The 17448-nt window shown below is 45.5% G+C and overlaps 1 protein-coding gene across 3 annotated transcripts in view; it reads right to left on the reverse strand.

The window, feature by feature from the left end:
* LOC147634769 (putative aldo-keto reductase 1) overlaps positions 1–17113 on the reverse strand; it is a 45070-nt gene extending 27957 nt beyond the window's left edge. The window contains exons 1-4 of one of the 3 annotated variants that reach the window (XM_086803951.1): positions 17033–17113; positions 16729–16800; positions 9792–9959; positions 9153–9353 (exon numbers count right to left, since the gene is read on the reverse strand). In XM_086803951.1, the coding sequence (XP_086660077.1) occupies positions 9153–9353; positions 9792–9959; positions 16729–16770 (411 nt within the window). In that variant the 5' untranslated portion in view covers positions 16771–16800; positions 17033–17113. Of the gene's footprint in view, positions 1–9152; positions 9354–9791; positions 9960–16728; positions 16801–16899; positions 16928–17032 lie in introns of those variants that run through there. The other 2 variants (XM_086803952.1, XM_086803953.1) reach the window with 2 other exon arrangements.
* Positions 17114–17448: the final 335 nt, after the last annotated feature.

Here is a 17448-nt window from a genome sequence, read left to right on the forward strand (position 1 = left end):
TACCACAGCAAACCACTTGACGAACTTCTTGTAATCAGAGCATAGGCCAAGGAAACTTCGAATTGCATGCACACTGGTCAACTCTGGCCATTCGACAATAGCCTTGACCTTTTCTGGATCCATCCTGACCCCTTCGTTGGATACTATATGGCCCAAGTAGTGAATCTCTGACAAAAAGAACTCACTCTTCTTGCCATTGACATACACCTTGTGCTTCCGCAATTCCTGGAATACCATATCCAAGTGCTTTCGATGCTCTTCTTCATTTCTTTGAATGCACAATAATGTCATCAAAGAAAGTAGCTGCAAACTTTCTATGTGCTCGAAATATTCTTTCCATCATTCGGTTGAAGGTAGTCGGGGCATTGGTAAGACCAAAAGGCATCACTAAATACTCATAGAGTCCAAGGTAGTCTTGAATGCGGTCTTGTGAATGTCCTTTGGAACAATCTTGACTTGATGGTATCCACTCTTCAAGTCAATCCTAATGAAAATAGTGGCTCCATCCAATCTATCCAGAATATCATCAATCCTAGGAATAGGAAACCTATTCTTTACAATGATCTTATTAAGAGCCCTGTAATCAATGCACATACGCAAGAACCATCCTTTTTTCTGAACCAATAAAACTGGGGAGCAAAAAGGTAATGAGCTAGGTCGAATCAAATCCTTTCCCAAAAGCTCTGTCTGCATGATGTCAATCTTATGATCTTCCGGTCTCTCTCGAGAAAGCTCTCCTGGAAGAGTATCTGCAAAACAATCCTCATACTTCTTTAGGAAGTCTTTTCTTTCATGATCAAGAGTTGAGAGTGACTCATCACCCTCAAATTCCTTTGGATCTCTTACAAATATCAAGTACGAGGAAATAGATTGCTTTATTGCCTTAGGAACTTGTACATGACTAATGAGTGGAATGGAATTCCCCTCAACTCCTACATCAAAAGTTACATTCTTGCCTGTAAAAGGAAACCTAATCTTATTTCCAACCCAATCAATGGCCGGATCTATCTTCTTATACCAAGGCATATCCAAAATTACATCACAATGTCCAACTTTGCCAACCACAAAGTTCTCATGGTCCACATAATCCCCAATCTGTAAGCGGAACTTTCCCAAAATAGGAGTCACTTTGGCTGACATTCCTTCAAAAGATGTACCTGCTGTAATAGGAGTTCCGAACCTATCCGGAGGGAGGTTCATGACTTCAAACACTCGTGGATGGATGTAGTGGTGGGTAGCACCACTATCGAAGTGGATAAGTGCGGGTTGGTTTGCCACTTTGCCCCAAGCTTTGAAGAGTTGCCTCTTCTCTGGTGGAGTATCATCTTGATGTTGAAGTTCTTTAGGTGATGCATTACTTTGGGGCGGTTTGGCTTCTTGGCTTGGTTTATCAGGACATTTTGCAGCCATATGTCCTTTCTTTCCACATTGGAAACATTTACCTTCTTTGACATAATCCTCAAGTTGCTTGCAGGATAGCTTCTTTTGGTACAATGGGGGTTTATCCTCATTTTTATTCTTCTTTTCCTGTGGCTCATTCCTTGCTTGAGATCCCCCTTTGAACTTCTTCTTTTGGGACGAGTCTCGAGTCTCACTCTTTGATTTGCCCACCATCCAAGGCATATATAGAGCTTCAGCTTGCAAGGCTTTGTCTTGGGCTTCTTCCAAGGTTTTTGGTCCCATCATATAAACTGCTTGATAAAGCTTTGGTTGCAATCCATTTACAAACTTTCGCATTTCAATCAATGGTGGAATAGGAGTATATGAGGTAAACTTCAATGAGACAGCTGAAAAATTATTAAGATATGTTGCCACACTTTCTCCCGCTTTTTGCTTTACCTAGTCCCATTCCTTCTGTACATCTGCCTCAAAGTTAGCGGGAAGAAACTTCTTGGTTTTGGAATCAACCCATGAAGTAGGCTCAGTCCCTTCTTGGACCACCTTTAGCCACTCAAGGCGGCATCTTTCAAGTGCATACGAACCATGCAGAGTTTGGACTTTTCGGAGAAGCCTTCTCCTCCAAAGGCGACGTCAAACTGATTGATGAAGGATAGAGCTTTCTGAGTGTCCCGCTTTCCATATAAGGTATCAAACTTTACGCTTTTCTCTCCTGGCTTAAAATATGCTTTGCTGGATGGAGGCTCATTTGCCTTCTTCTCTTTTGCTTGGTCAGAAGAGACTGCATCTAATAAAGCGGGTCTAGGGGTAGCTTCTCTTTGTCCTCCATGTGTGATAGATCGGGTTGATAAAGCGGGTCTAGGGGTAGCTTCTCTTTGTCCTCCATGAAGTAGGCTCAGTCCCTTCTTGGACCACCTTTAGTTACTCAAGGCAGCATCTTTCAAGTGCATACGAACCATGCAGAGTTTGGACTTTTCGGAGAAGTCTTCTCCTCCAAAGGCGACGTCAAACTGTTTGATGAAGGATAGAGCTTTCTGAGTGTCCCGCTTTCCATAGACGGTATCAAACTTTACGCTTTTCGCTCCTAGCTTAAAATATGCTTTGCTGGATGGAGGCTCATTTGCCTTCTTCTCTTTTGCTTGGTCAGAAGAGACTCCATCTGATAAAGCGGGTCTAGGGGTAGCTTCTCTTTGTCCTCCATGTGTGATAGATCGGGTGGCTCTGGGTTCTTCTCTAAAGGAAACCCCTTTACCTCGTAAGGAGGATTTAGCGGCTTCCACACCTTCGTCTTCGGTACTCTGGTCTTTGATAAAATCTTCGAACATCTAGCCTCTTCTGTAGTCTTGTTCCTTCTTGACTCTCAAGGCTAGGAACTCTTCATCTTGAAGATACTTTTTGAACTTTGATATTCTCCATGTTTAGCTGAAGTCATGACTACAATCTTGTGAGAGAGATTGACGGCCTTGGATCTCTTCTGGATGTCCTGGGTTGCCTCTATAGTTGTTCCCTTCTTGAGGCCCTTGGTCTCCCTCAACTCTCGGCATGGTTCTGTCACCCCAGAAAAGATTTATTCAAGAGAAATCCTGCTCTGATACCACTGTAAGCCCAACGGAGCGTGCAGTGACAGATGCAACCACGTTATGAGAGATAAAGATAAAGAGAGAGAAGGGGGAGAGAGATGGGAATAGGGGATTCACACGGTACACCACGCTGAGCAGGGAACAGGCCCCTCTTCAGGAATTCATTTCAAGAACAATCCATGGGCTTTTCCAAGCCAGGACCAATACAACAAATGAATATAATATCAAACAAAGTGTCGATGTCGAGATCAGGCCGAAGTCGATGTCGAGATCAGGCCGAAGTCGATGTCGAGGCACAAGATAGCTGATGCCGAACTCACCATGAGAAAGACCCACAATAGTCTTACACCAGGCTAGTACCAAAATCCAAAGAATCCAACTGATATTCTCAAATATCCACAAAAAGCTCTTTGTTCTCAATCCAATCTTTTCACTAAGAAAAGAGGAGGTGGCGGTTCTTCAAATGGAAGCAATCCCCCTCCCAAAGAAGGCGGCTAAAAGGAGGTGTTGATGGAAGAGTCAGGCAACAACCAATAGGTGGTGGTGGAGGAGCAAACGGGCAGCCAACAGGCGACAGAAATCCAGCAAACAAAAGGCAACAACGCCAGCTCTGGGGCGGCGGAGGCGCCGGTGGTAAGCGGCGAAAAATCGGCTCTCCGGCGGTGGCGACGCCAATGGCAGGCGGCGGCGGCGGCGGCAGCGCTTCTTCACAGGGTGTGGGGCAATGGTGGTTGGTGCTGCAAAGGAGGCCGCCAATAGAGGGGAGGTAGAAAGGTGATGAAGAAGATAAGGTTCTTGCTTTTCCCAAGGGAGTTCTTCCACGTTCTTCTTCTATGAGCCTCCAACAGTTTTTCTATATCCACCAAGAGGGTGCATGGTCCTTTATATACTTGAGGAGATGCCTGCTTTTATCCATGCTTTGCTTTTGCCTTTATTCCCTAGCTTTTGTTTTATTCCTGTGCTTTTGCTTTGCCTCCTTGCTTTTGCTTTAATAATAGTCAAAGTTCTTGATTTATGCTTTTACAGCTTCAAGGCCTTGCTTTTTGGCCCTGGAGCTGCTTTTTGAAAAAGCAGCTTATAGCTTTTTGACTCGGTTCAACAAGCTCTTTCCAACGGTGCCCTCAGCTTTTTGGTCAACAAAGTCTGACTTTTGCCTTTTCTTGCTTTTTGACCCAGACGAATGCTTTTTCCAATTCCAACATTAGGAACATTGTTTCCATGTGTCCATCATCCTGTCCATGTGTCCGGGCATGAGTTCTATCATGTGAAAAGAGCATGGAGGACCAAATAGTTACACTCGCCTAGTAACTATGACACCTGAGTCAACCACTGCCCGCAAGAGCTGCTCACTGACAGAAATACAAACTCCCCCCTGCATCCCAGAGGGGCCAAAAGAGGGAGACCAAAAAGTGTTGACTCCTGCCTGGTAAAATCTTCCCGCAATGACGGGTATGCCCCTCGGAAAGATGGTGCCCCTCGAGGAAAAGAATGTAGATGGGTTCCCCAAATGCTGCTCTATGGAGCTCTCCTCTAAGGACACCTCGCCTCTAAAAGCACTGAGACTCTCCCACACCCTGAATGTTCCATGAGGCAATCCGCATATCAATCTCTGTGGGAGGCGGAACTATCGGAACTGCTCTCCATTCGAAGAGTCTTGGGCGTGGGTTTCAACGCAGAGTAGTCACAGTCAGTCCTAGGACGAAGGCGCGCCAGATGGGCGCAGATCTTATCCTCCATGTGTCGCCACTCTATCCGAGCTCGAGAGTAAGCATACTCTGAACTCCATCGGTCGCAATGTAGGTACCTGTAAGAGGGGGGAAGGGTTACTACAACTGACATGAAGAAACATAAAGAACAACACCTCCCGGATGGAGGACACCACCTCCCCCTCCTGATCTCTATGGCCTGAGCCTCCCAGCTGCATCTTAGACAGGGCCCAGAGATGGGTGAGCACGTCGATGATGCGCAGATCATGAAGATGGCGTGAAAGCTCCACTACCTGCCCCTGAATGGCGGCAGCCACCGACTCCGAATCCCACTCCATCCCCAGGGCTGCACTCAAGGGAAAGGAGAAGATCATCGCACCACCCTCTGTCATGGATGGCCTGGAATGATGGAACACCACACAAATCCGAATGGGAGCCACTGTCTCCTCGAAAATATCAATTCCTTCGACGGGGAGACATCGGAAGAAACTGTAATCCACTGCAACCCCACGATCCAGGGGGGCCACCTAGCGACTCTAGCGGGAGAGCTCGCACTGGGGAGGCGGCGATGGCCATCTCTACCAGCTTCGAGAAGCGATGAATCAATCGATGGACAGAACTCGCCAGCTGCTCCGGATCAGGCGCAACTGGAAGGGCAGCGGGAATCCTCAAGAGAGGCAGAGGAAGGGGGGAGTGCGAGCTCACAAGAAGAGGGCAGGGCAGGGTAGGGAGGACTACTGCGGGAAGAGTCGGAGGCAAGGGTTGAGGATGACGGGGGGGGGGGGGGGGGGGGGGGAGGAGGGGGAGGGGGAGGCGGAGGGGGAGGCGGAGGGGGTGGGGAGATGGGAGATGGGAGCGACTAGGAGTGATCCACCGAACAGGAAAGGTGCAGGGAGGGGCTCACCGAGGGCTCCATGGGACCAACTAGCCTCACTGGAATCTGAGAATCTGAGGAGGAATCCCAGCGGGGTAACGGCCTCCAAACCGGAGGGGCTGGAGGTGGGACCCTCAAAGTGATAAATGCTCGAAACAGTTCTATGACATAATCGAATCCTCCTGTACTCTGCCAGCCTGGAGCACTCGGCAACGCCGCTCGGCTCTGGAAGTCGACTAGTGGCCTTGGCGCAGGCCAACGGTCTGCCACTCTACGGCAGCAAAGTCGTTCGCGGTCGGGTCCTGGTGCTCTGCTGCCTGAAGGCCTGCAGCTCCCTCGGCCAGAGTCACACGGGGACGCGGGGACGGCCCTTAGGGACGCGGGGACGGGGACGGCCGGGGACGGGGGGGGGGACGCGCAGGGGACGCCGTGCAGAATGGGGACGCATACAGTCGTCCCGGGGACGCGTTCCCGAAACGCGGGACGGGCAGGGGACGCAGACAGGGGCCAGAAACGGCCAGAAACGGGCAAATTTCCAGCTATAAAAGAAGGCACACTTTAGGACTTTTCTCCACACTCAAGTTTGAAGCTTCAAGCCTCATTGCTCAAGCCTCAAGCTTCCAAAGTTCCAAGTTCCATTGTCCAAGCCTCAAGGCCCAAGTGGCAAGTTAGCCCTCTCTCTCTCTCTATACTATCTACATTGTGCCAACTTCCAAGCCATCTCTCTCTCTCTCTCTCTCTCTCTCTCTCTCTCTCTCTCTCTCTCTCTCCAAGTTCCATGATCCATCCCTCTTGAGACTTGCAAGCCTCAAGAGTCAAGCGGCAACTTGCAACTCTCTATTGCACCCTTCTTCCCTCTCTCTCACACTATCATCATTCATGGCATCTCAAGGTGAAGGCGCCGCCACCACATCTTCCGTTGCGGGCTCTTCACGAAGGAGGCCGGCGGTGCACACATGGTCATGGTGGGATGAGGTCCACTACACTAGTCCTGGAGTGGGCGGTGGTTCAAGCCTCAAGGGCATGGAATTGCATGATCTATTGTGATCTATCATCTATGATCTATCTAGTATCTCTATTTTGTACCCACTCTTTTTTGTAACCCTCACTGCCCATGAGGCATGTACTTATCTCCTTGTATCTATCAGACTATCAATCACATAATCAATGTGCCATCGATGCTTTATTAGCGCATTTTGCTCAAAATGACTCTTGTTTTTTTGTCTATACGGTGTAAAATTTTGTTCAAAGTGTGTCTCTATATGTATGTCATGCATACAACTCCTAAATTGCTTTTAAAAAAGAGGTTTTTTTTTGCCGTTCCCGACCCCATCCCCGGGACGGCACTTCCCCGTCCCCGTCCCCGTCCCCATGTGACTCTGCCCTCAGCCCCTTGAGGTTGATCTGAGCTAGGAAGAAGGGGAAGGGGGGAGGCAATCTCCTAGACTAGCAACAAGGACAAGCTCTAGCGAGATCTCCCACCCATCGGCCTGCATATGAAGCATTGGCCTAGGAGGCCTGAGTACTCTGCTCTCTGCATAATGGGGTCCCCCAGAGGCAAGGAATGGATATGACATGAGGCACTGTCTCCAGCGAGGCAATACAAATGCCAAGGGATGGAATCCCAACCGCCCGTGCGAGGGCCTAAGCGGCATTAGGGGGGGATTCCATCACTCTTCCAATGACTGCACCAATCACCGGGAGATTCCTTCGTGAGGCCTGGGAAGCAGATTGTCACGGGAAAGCCTCAAACGCCACCCAATGAGTAGAGCATCAGAAAGAAGTTGCTTCATTAAGGCTCCATAAAATTGGACAACCTCTAGAGCTTTGGTGGTTAACCAAGTACTCCTTGCCTCTATCTCGTTTATTGCCTCCTGTTGGTGCTTTTGGTCCGCAATTTCCTTTAGTCAGGCCTTGGATGGCACAATTGACAAGCACACTTGACAGATGAGCCAAAGTCACATGGAACACTATCATTCACCCTAAGCAAGGAGGGCTGAATACTATAGATCCGGAAATCCAATGCAGAGCGTTACTCCGCATGCAAGTTAGTGGTCAGAGGCTTTCTCCCCCACACTGAGTCCCAGAAGAACTTCTTTCTCTACCAAATCTCCAGATGTACGCCCCATGTTGGTAGAGATTGGATGCTTAGTGGACACTTTATTTTAACAAAGGCAGTCTACAAAACACCCTCTTCTCCGCTTCTGTGTCAGCAATTATGTGAGCTTGGAGCAAGATGAGACGTCTCTTGAGAGATCACAGGACAAGACAACAAATAGCTCATTGTGTGGAAAGATCTTATTAGACACGACCTTGGTCATCCCCTAGGTGCTTCTGATTACATGCAGGCTCCGAGAGATGCACACCGACAGTTAAAACTTGGATCTTGGTGTTTGCATATATCATCTCCTGTTGCTGGCTATTCTGGTGTCTACGGAGGCCATTTCCATGCTTAGGCATTCCCCATATTTTCCCCCATTTTTCCCATATTTTTGATGTGGGTTGCCCACCCTTTTTATGGCTATTATGCCTATTTTCAGGTCGTGTAAGAACCTAGAAGGCAATTGGCCAGCTCATATGTGGTGTGTACATATGCTGCCCTCTTCCTCACTTTTGCTTGATCACTTTGGTGAGTACCTTCAGCCCTCTAATTACAGAGTCTACTCCTTGCCTACGGGCTGATTGTATCCACTCTTTTCTTGAGGATTAGTGCATCAGCGTTTTGTTGTTTTCTCTCATCTCTTTCTTGGAGCTTCAGCATTTTTGTCATCACTCTACATCTTTCCGCTGCCCTCTGACATGGTATCAGAGCCCACAGGCGTCTAGACCTGGAATCACTGATTGGTGGTGATTTTCGCCGCATTTCCACACGAACTTGGTGGCTGTCCGCAGTGTTTCAAATTTCTTCTCCAGAGGGGCAGATCTGCATTTTTGCGTTCATTTTCTCCTCGTCGCTCTTGGGCTGTTTTGGTGGCTGCATTTTTCAGAGGAGGTACATCAGGGCACTCACCAACCTCGGGCGGTTCAAATACCCACTCTTCCAACTTTTCCTTTAGATGCCAAGCTGGATGGCACAAACTATGACATCTGGAAAGTTATTGTGGAAGCAATCTTGAAGACTTACGACCGTCTGGAGTTCATCACTCGACCGGTCCTCCAGACACCATAGAGGATGAGGATACGAGGGATGCCCTTACGCACGAAGCTGCTCTATGGAATCGGCTTACTGCCCATGCCCAATCATTCATTCTTCTAAGCTCTCAACCCTCAGTCATCGCTCACATCAAACAGGATACCCATGCACACAGAGGCAATTAAGCGCACCGGATCTTCTCATCGACTCCCACTGCACTTTCTTGGCATCACAGCGCCCATGATTGACTGCAGTTAGTTTACACACTATGATGAGGATTTCTGGCTTTCAGCTGTGATCTTGTATTTGTTCTTTCTTACTTAAAAAAGAAGTCTCTTTTTTGCACAAAAAGAAAATCACTAGCTGCTTGGGATCCCATGTTTTCACTTAAGCCTCTAACATCCAATCATGAGCACAAGAGTCTACTTCGCAACAACACATCAATGCAGTCTCCTACGTACCGTCTCTTCGATTGGAACAGAAGTGTCAATACGATGCTGGTAGTAAAGATCAATGTAACTGACATCCAGCCTTTTCAGGCTGTCTTCACATGCTTTCCGTACGTAATCCCTGCTGCCTTTCACCACAAGCTCACCATTTTCATACACATTGCCAAACTTTGTTGCAAGCTGAATTTTTTCTCGAGGCAGAAACTTAAGAGCCTGTTTGAGAGAAAGAGAAAAAGTCTTTCATTAGGCCTCAGAAAAGAAACCATTGTCAAAAAATTAAGCAATGACAGGGGGGAGAGATGTTAAAAAGTCAGATAATGGTCAGAAGTGCTCACTAAGGCTGGTTAGACATAAAGGGTGCAGCCAGGGGTCATGACCACCCATGAGTCTTGGGCAGGCAATCTTGCCAGTTCAAGCCCCTACAGGTGGGGATTTATGTGTGACCAACCTAATTTAGCTAGTGAAGAAGCTTAGTTCGTAATAAGGGCTTCTAATTCCCAAATAGGATATGTGGGTTGGACCATCAGCTTCAATATACAAATGAGGTGGTAAGCTTGCATCTAAACTTGAAGAAACTACCTTCCGAACCAAATCTAACATGAAACGAGTTGAAATCAAAAGAAAAAAACCTTCTAAGCTACAAGAAGCTACCTTTCCAACCAAAACCTCATTTGTGAACGGGCCGTACATATCAGCAGTGTCAAAGAAGGTGACTCCTTGTTCATATGCATGCTTTATAAGATCAATGCCTTGTTCTTCAGTTGGGATCGGGTGGTAAGCTGTAGATAATCCCATGCACCCTAATCCAATTGCTGGAACCTGATAGAAAAGGGGATAAACACCTTTGTAAGCTTTCAAAAATGGTTCCTTCTCTAAGCTTGAATGAGACAAAGACAAGCAAACAGTTTAAATGGGCTTCCTACTACTCAACAAGAAAACGTCCAATGACAAAATTAACTTCTAGAGAAAAGACTAACTAAAAATCTTCAAGCTTGTAAAATATAGTAGCCACAAAACACAAAAATGATTCAGTTAACTGATCTTTTGTCTATTTGTCACCTCATCTTCACAATTCTAGGCCATGTGTATGAAGAAGACTGAACAGTTTCAATAAGACCGAGGCCAAAGTACCTATTTAGTTCATTGCAACTGAATGAAACGAAATGTTTCATAAACGTTTCATTGCAATGAAACAAGTTTCTTTCATGGCCACTGGGAAAACCTACGAATTCCAGCGTTTTTTATCCAAAGAGCACGATTTTCGAAAAAAAAATGTCTACAAGCGAATATGAAACAGATTGTATATACATATGTATACATATATATACATATATATGTATACATATATGTATACATATGTATGTATACATACATATGTATACATATGTATGTATACATGTGTATGTATACATATGTATGCATACATACATATATATATATATATACATATATATATATATGTATACATATAGAGGTCCCTGTGTGGTACGTAGTACATTGTATTGAATTTTTACGGCCAGAATCGCGTTTGGGATATGTCTCGGTCTCTCTTGCCTTGAACAAATCAGCCCCTGCCAGCTCCTCCTGCACTTTCCAGGTTCCGTGCCCGCCATCTCTCACGTTAGTTGTGTTGATTTGTGCTTTTTTTCTTCAATTTTGCAAAAAACACACAGATTTTGAAATTTGGGGGTTTTCATGCTAGGGTGGCAATCCAGCCCTGTTTTTGTCAAGCTGCCTCCAACTAAGGATGCCATGTGAGCCCATGTCACTCCTGTGTCTAAATATGGTGGTTCAAGCACACAAAAGTGGAAATGCAATTTTTGTGGGGTTAGCTCGTGAGGGTCCATAATCCGTGTTAAGGCCCATTTCACAAGTTTAACCGAGTAAGGCATTGGTGCATGCAAACTTGTGCCTACAAACATTGAAGCTGAGCTACAAGAATGAAAAAGACAACAACTGGCAAGACGTGGTGGTGCACCTGTGCCTGAGGATATTGGGGCTAGTAAGGATACAGGCGATGCATCAAAGTGAACACGGTTGGGTTCAAAGAAAGATGGACAGAGCCAAGCAGGATTCGGGGGTGCTGGTATTTCCATTCCCACATCAACACAAACCCCTTTACCCGCAACACCCAGAGCCTCTCTAAAGAGAGCAAGCATTCAAGCAAGCATGCAAAAGCAAGCAATTAAAGATGCAACTAGGGAACTCACAAGGCTTTTCATCCAATGCGCTTTGTCTTTTCACATTGTGCGCACACCACGATGGAAAAAGGCCATGAGGGCAATCAACCGCATTGGATGTGAGTGGGAGGGACCCACCTATGAGACCTTGTGCACTAAAGAGCTCAAAAGAGAGCAACAAGCAGTGAAGGTGGAGATGGAGCCACTATAAGCCACTTGGGGCAAGTATGGTTGCACATTGTTATGTGATGGGTGGTCAGATATACGCAAGAGGAATGTGTACAATATTTTCGTGTCGTCTTGCAAGGGCTATGTTTTTGTGTGCCATTGATGCATCTATGCCTAGGACAGTGGTGACAGGAGCGTTTATATGGTCACACCTCCGCGAGGCTATCATGGAGATAGGCCACAGAACATAGTGCAGGTGGTCACTGACAATGGTAGCAACTGTGTCTCTATGGGACGGATGCTAGAGGATGAGTTTCCGCTTTGTCTTCACACCCTTTTAGCAAATCGGTGAGATCCGTCGAGAGGTCAGAAAACTTGTCTATGTGGGTGGAGTATGCCTGGCATATACCCACAAAGGATCTGATGTCGTATGCTGTCTGAGGTACTTCCCAATTGACAATCTCGACCAGTTCAGTCAAATCAAGTTGAAAGCCTTCTACACTAATTATGTATCCCAAGTAATGCACCTGGAACAAATAAAATTCCGACTTCTTTTCATTGACGTAGAGCTCGTTGCTTTCCAGCAACCTAAGGACTTTCTCCACATCAATGTCATGCTGCTCAACTGTAGCGGAAAATACCAGTATGTCGTCCATAAATATGAACACACACTTTCCAATCAAATCCCGGAAAACACGCATCATCATGCGGATAAATGTAGGTGGGGCGTTCGTCAAGCCAAATGGCATGGCCACAAATTCGTTTCATACGGAAGGCTGTCTTGGAGATGTCCCCCTCCACAATCCTCACCTAGTGGTACCCACTCTTTAAATCAAGTTTCGAGAACACCTTTGCTCCATTCAGCCTCTTAAGAATATAATCTATTCGAGGCATTGGGAATCTACTCTTGATAGTCAGCTTATTGAGTGCACGATAATCGACACACAAACGGAAAGACCCATCTTTCTTCTTGACAAATAAGATTGGGGCTGCAAATGGCGACACGCTCGGGCAGATGAAGCCAGATTGCAACAATTCTTGGAGTTGGCGGTTCAACTCCGATTCCATTGCCTTGGAAAGGCGATACGGAAACTTGCTCGGGGGTTCCAAGCCTGGGAGGAGGTCAATCTTGTGGTCCTCCGGTCTAGATAGGGGGAGCTGGGGAGGGAGACTCTCCCGAAGAAAAATCTTTTGGAACTTTTCATGGAGAGCCGAGTACTTCTCGGAAGCACTGGCCATCGTCTGGGCTGTCTGGATGTATATCATCGCACAATGTGCGCCTTTCCTGACTGCTCGCTTAGCCTGCAAGTGGCTTATGAGCGGAAAGTTTGGAATTCCTGGCTTACACTTAATGGTCACTGGGGCGTTTGACACATTCCGATTGATCTGGAACGTGTGCTTGTCCCACTTGACATCAGGAAGAAACTTGTGAAACCACTGAATACCCAAAATTATGTCTGCTCCTACAAGAGGGGCAACCATAAAATCACGCACAAATTCTATGCCCTGAATAACTAACTTAGCACCTAGAGCTTCATACTTGACGCTCGTATCATGCCTGTGCTAAAACCCTCAACCTGTTTGTCCACCAAAGTCAGGACGAAACGGGCACGCCGAGCGGCCTGGCCCTCTTCCATATACAAAGAAGAGGGACAGGTTGTCTACTACTCAGTTGGAGCGGTTAGTGTATTGCCATTGCAATTTCCACCAAATTGGACAGTCGGGCAATCCGATAGAGCCTCACCAGGTCAATGTCGATAAAATCGACATTGAGAAGATGAAAGATGTCCCATAGATTCCTCATGAGGTGCGCGACATATATGCCATATTGTATGAGGAGTTGATGGCACCTGCTCATGACACACGAGCATCTACAGCAGCATTATCAGGAGGTGCTAGTACCAGTGCAGCAGTGGAGACGAGTGCAGTAGCTGAGGCAGCATCATACTCTTTTGAGTGACGTTGAGTCCACAGAGGAGACTCCTGATGAGGACATCGAGGATGTTGAGGATTGAGCGCCCAGACTCCAGATTGAGGACTCTAGTCTTTGGGGCTTCTAGTTTACTATTTGTCAATGAGTCATGCATAATTGCATCTATCAACATGCTTTACTTTGTGTATTTCAGACTTCAATTTACTTTTTTTGTATCAGCTCAAGATTCAAACTTTTTGTAATCACTTTGAGTGCCACTATTGATGATGGAATCCAAATCTTGATTCTTGACGTTGCCATTTTATTTATGCCAATTGGTCAGTGACTCAGTTGGGTGCCCACTATAACTATAACTAGGTCACCCAGCTTCTTTAGTTTGAGCTTGTAAACATGTTTTAATGTGTAAATGATGTATATATATATACCTAGATGAATCCAGGAACATGCCCAAATTCACCTTTTAGGAATGTGCATGTTATATACTCATGGTAGTCAACCAGACTATATAACTATCAACTCCATTATGCATAGTATGGACTAGCGACTACAACATCCCCACTAACATCATTAGTGTCCAATAGTGGGTGTAAAACTCTGTATCAAGATATGCTCTCACACACACACTCGACACACACACATAAAAGCATATATTCACACAAAGCCCTTCGTACTAAGTTTCTGTCCAACCTCCAAAGATGCAAGGAAGGCAACATATTATAAACTTATATATAAATTTTGGAGCATGTAGGAAAGGCAACATATTTTTAACATATTATAAACTTGTATATAAATTTTGGGGCATGTAACCCCTTTTTTTGTATGAAACGTTTTTTAAACTTCTAGGAAATGAAAGAAATGTTTATAAAACACGTTTCATGAAACGCCTGCCAACTATGATACTATCACCAATAGTTACAAGTCTTAACAAGATAAGCTATCATTTGAAATGTCCACCAAGCACAAGAATAGCATAGGATAGAATGAAGAAGAAGAACAAAATTGATTGTGCATGCAAATAAATCAAGAAGATAGACAACCCATGAAGGAGACTACAACGCTTTGGCCAAATTCATGAAGTCAAGGTATTGTTAACTTTTTGGTCCAGACAGTACGACACACGACAACTTGTCTGGATAAACGGAACCCCTTGGGTAACCTTTTCAAACCACGGATAATCACTGGAACTAGAAGTCCTCGGCAACCATGATGGCATGATGTTGCCAAGTGACGATTGGGTCTCCTCTTGGGAAAGCACGTAATAAAATGTGAACTGCAGTGTGTTATTGACAACTTAGCTTTCTGCACTATTTCAAGAGAAATCAGGTGACATCAATGGATGACATTGATCAAAATCACGACGCCTTTTTTGGACCGTCGGATAAAGTAAACTAGGTCCAGTAAACTAGGGGTGAAAAACATAGAATATAATGACTTGAAACCACATGGTTTCGTTGCTTGAAGGTATAGTGTAGTGGTAAGATTTTTCCAATGGTGACCCAAGGTCTCGAGTTCAAATCCTCTTCTGCACATAACATCTTGCTCCAAAATTTTCTTAGTCCCAAACCCAAATTCACCCTCATTCCATGATGTAAACTAGGAAGTAAACTATAATTTGCTAGATAAACTAAGAAGTAAACTATGCCCGCTTAGTAAACTAGGAAGTAAACTATGCCCGTTTAGTAAACTAGGAAGTAGACTATGATCGCTTAGTAACTTATTTTACTGGCCCTAGTTTACTTTATCCGACGGCCCAATAAAGGTGTTGCGATTTTTGATCAATGCCATCCATTGATGTCACCTAACAAGGGTCTTTAAGACCCCGTGGCACTTAGTCCTGAGGGCCTAACCGGTTGGTGTGTACCTGCTGTTGAGCACCCTGGTGCTCATGTGCGTTGGTTTTGATGCATGTTTGGTTCCAATTGTGCCCGGGGGCATTGCCCATGAAGTGTAGCTGCTGCAGACATTTTTTAACACAACCATTGACCTCCGGTGCTAGTCCTACAGAGTACCAGCTTTTCAATAACGGGGCTGAGAGAGCCATGTGCTCATATAGGAGCGCTAGTGTTGTGCATGGCCCCGGAACATGAGTGATGTGTTCTCTCATCTTTAGGAAGGTAAGGATTGCATGTGATTATTCATCTGGCGACTAGCAGCAGTAGGATGGCGATGATGATGGTGAATTTAGATTTCAGTGCATGGCAGCAAGGCGTTGGCTATGGAAGCCCTTGTGCTCAACGTTTCCCTATAGGAGATGGTAGACTAGTCAGCTTGCAGAGAATCGTGAGTGATTAGGCCCATACACCAACAACCACTTGTTGGAAGCCCACACCACACTTGGCATACTTGCCTTAAGTGTGTGTTAACCACTTGGATGATGGTATTGTCATGTGAGACGATGATATGTATCTCAACCATGAATGCAACGCAGTCTAGATTGTCCATCCTTGATCCTCGTATATGCATAAAATATTTGTTGTCACCTCTAATCAAGTTTCTTGTCCTTCGTTTGTTGATCTGGATTGAAAAGAATCTGATCTAGATCTTCCATTTAGGTGGTTTATCATCAGTAGATACCTCAGGCTCAAGCCCCTAATATCATCGTAGAAGACTGGCATAAAGGGCATCATGAATCCTCCAATCATCCACTTGATCTGTCAGTAGAATTGCATCAGATCTGTCCATACTGGTGCATCAGATCAACATTGATGCATTGGGTTGTCCAAGTCAAGTGGTGCCTAGGACGGCAGCTCATTGAAGAGTGAAACAGCTCATGCTTTTCGAAAGAAGGAATGTGTATGTTTATGGAGGAATCAACTGTTCTTGTTGCTGACAGTGCACACCAGAATTCAAGTAGGTAATATGTATTCAATCAAGCGGTTTCATTGTAAGGGCCTTCAAGAGGAGTACGGCTAGTAAAAAACAGTTTGGGCTCTAAAGACATTTACATGGATTTTCTTCTAAATTCCCTCCACAACCCTGTGAGAAATTGCCGGCACGCTGCATCCGAGTCTCAAAAAAATTTCCTTGAGAGAGGCCATTTGATGTCCAGGCAGCTCCGAGCCAAGAGCAAACTCTACTAACACTCTTTCATGCAGACTTCATGATCCCATGTGCTTTTACCAGTGGAAATAGCAAGGATAGCAGTGATACCCATCATGATCATTATGAAAATAGTGATAGAGATAATGGTGAAATTAGCAGTGATAGACATGAAGACCATAGTACACCATATGCTGCTATGCATACACATACATACATGAAGATATACAAACAGGTAATGAACAAGATATAGGGACTGTAATCAAACCTGGAGGCCTTGCATTCCAAGTCGACGAAATGGAAGAGACATACTGGAGTGTTCAGCTATGCAAAGGTGGAGCTGACACACACACACACACACACACACACACAAACGCATCAGCAGGAAGATCAAAGAAGAAATAACCATAAGCAAGTCGACGAAATAGAAGAGACATACTGGAGGGTTCAGCTATGCAAAGGTGGAGCTCACACACACACACACACACACACACACACACACAAACGCATCACCAGGAAGATCAAAGAAGAAATAACCATAAGCAAGAAGATGCATAGCCATAGCCACTCACCGACGAAGCGTGACGGTGACCACAACGTGAACAGAGAAACTAGCAACAATTCATCGCGTATAGGCTTTTGCGTCAAACGTTTGTTCTCACTGCCCGGCCGTTTACCCGGTCAATGCACTGCCCGCCCATGGATTTCTGAAAAAAAATAGTGAAAAAACAATTTGGTTAATCTATAAAAACTCTATTTTACTGTTTCCCTCGGGCACATAGTCTAGTGGTAGAACGGTTGGGTTCCATTATGGAAGAGTTTGTGTGAGCCGATGGAGTAATCCACCTTCCCAACACAAAAACCATATTAGTGTTGTAAAAACGATGGTAAGATTATAAAAACCTATAACAGTGGTGGCAAAGATTATAGTATTATGGTAGAATCATGGGGCACATTTCAATAAAGCTGCCAACTAGTGCTCAATGCT

The sequence above is a fragment of the Cibotium barometz genome, chromosome 10, assembly GCF_041138505.1.
Source record: "Cibotium barometz isolate CiBa-2024 chromosome 10, ASM4113850v1, whole genome shotgun sequence".
NCBI lineage: Eukaryota > Viridiplantae > Streptophyta > Polypodiopsida > Cyatheales > Cibotiaceae > Cibotium > Cibotium barometz.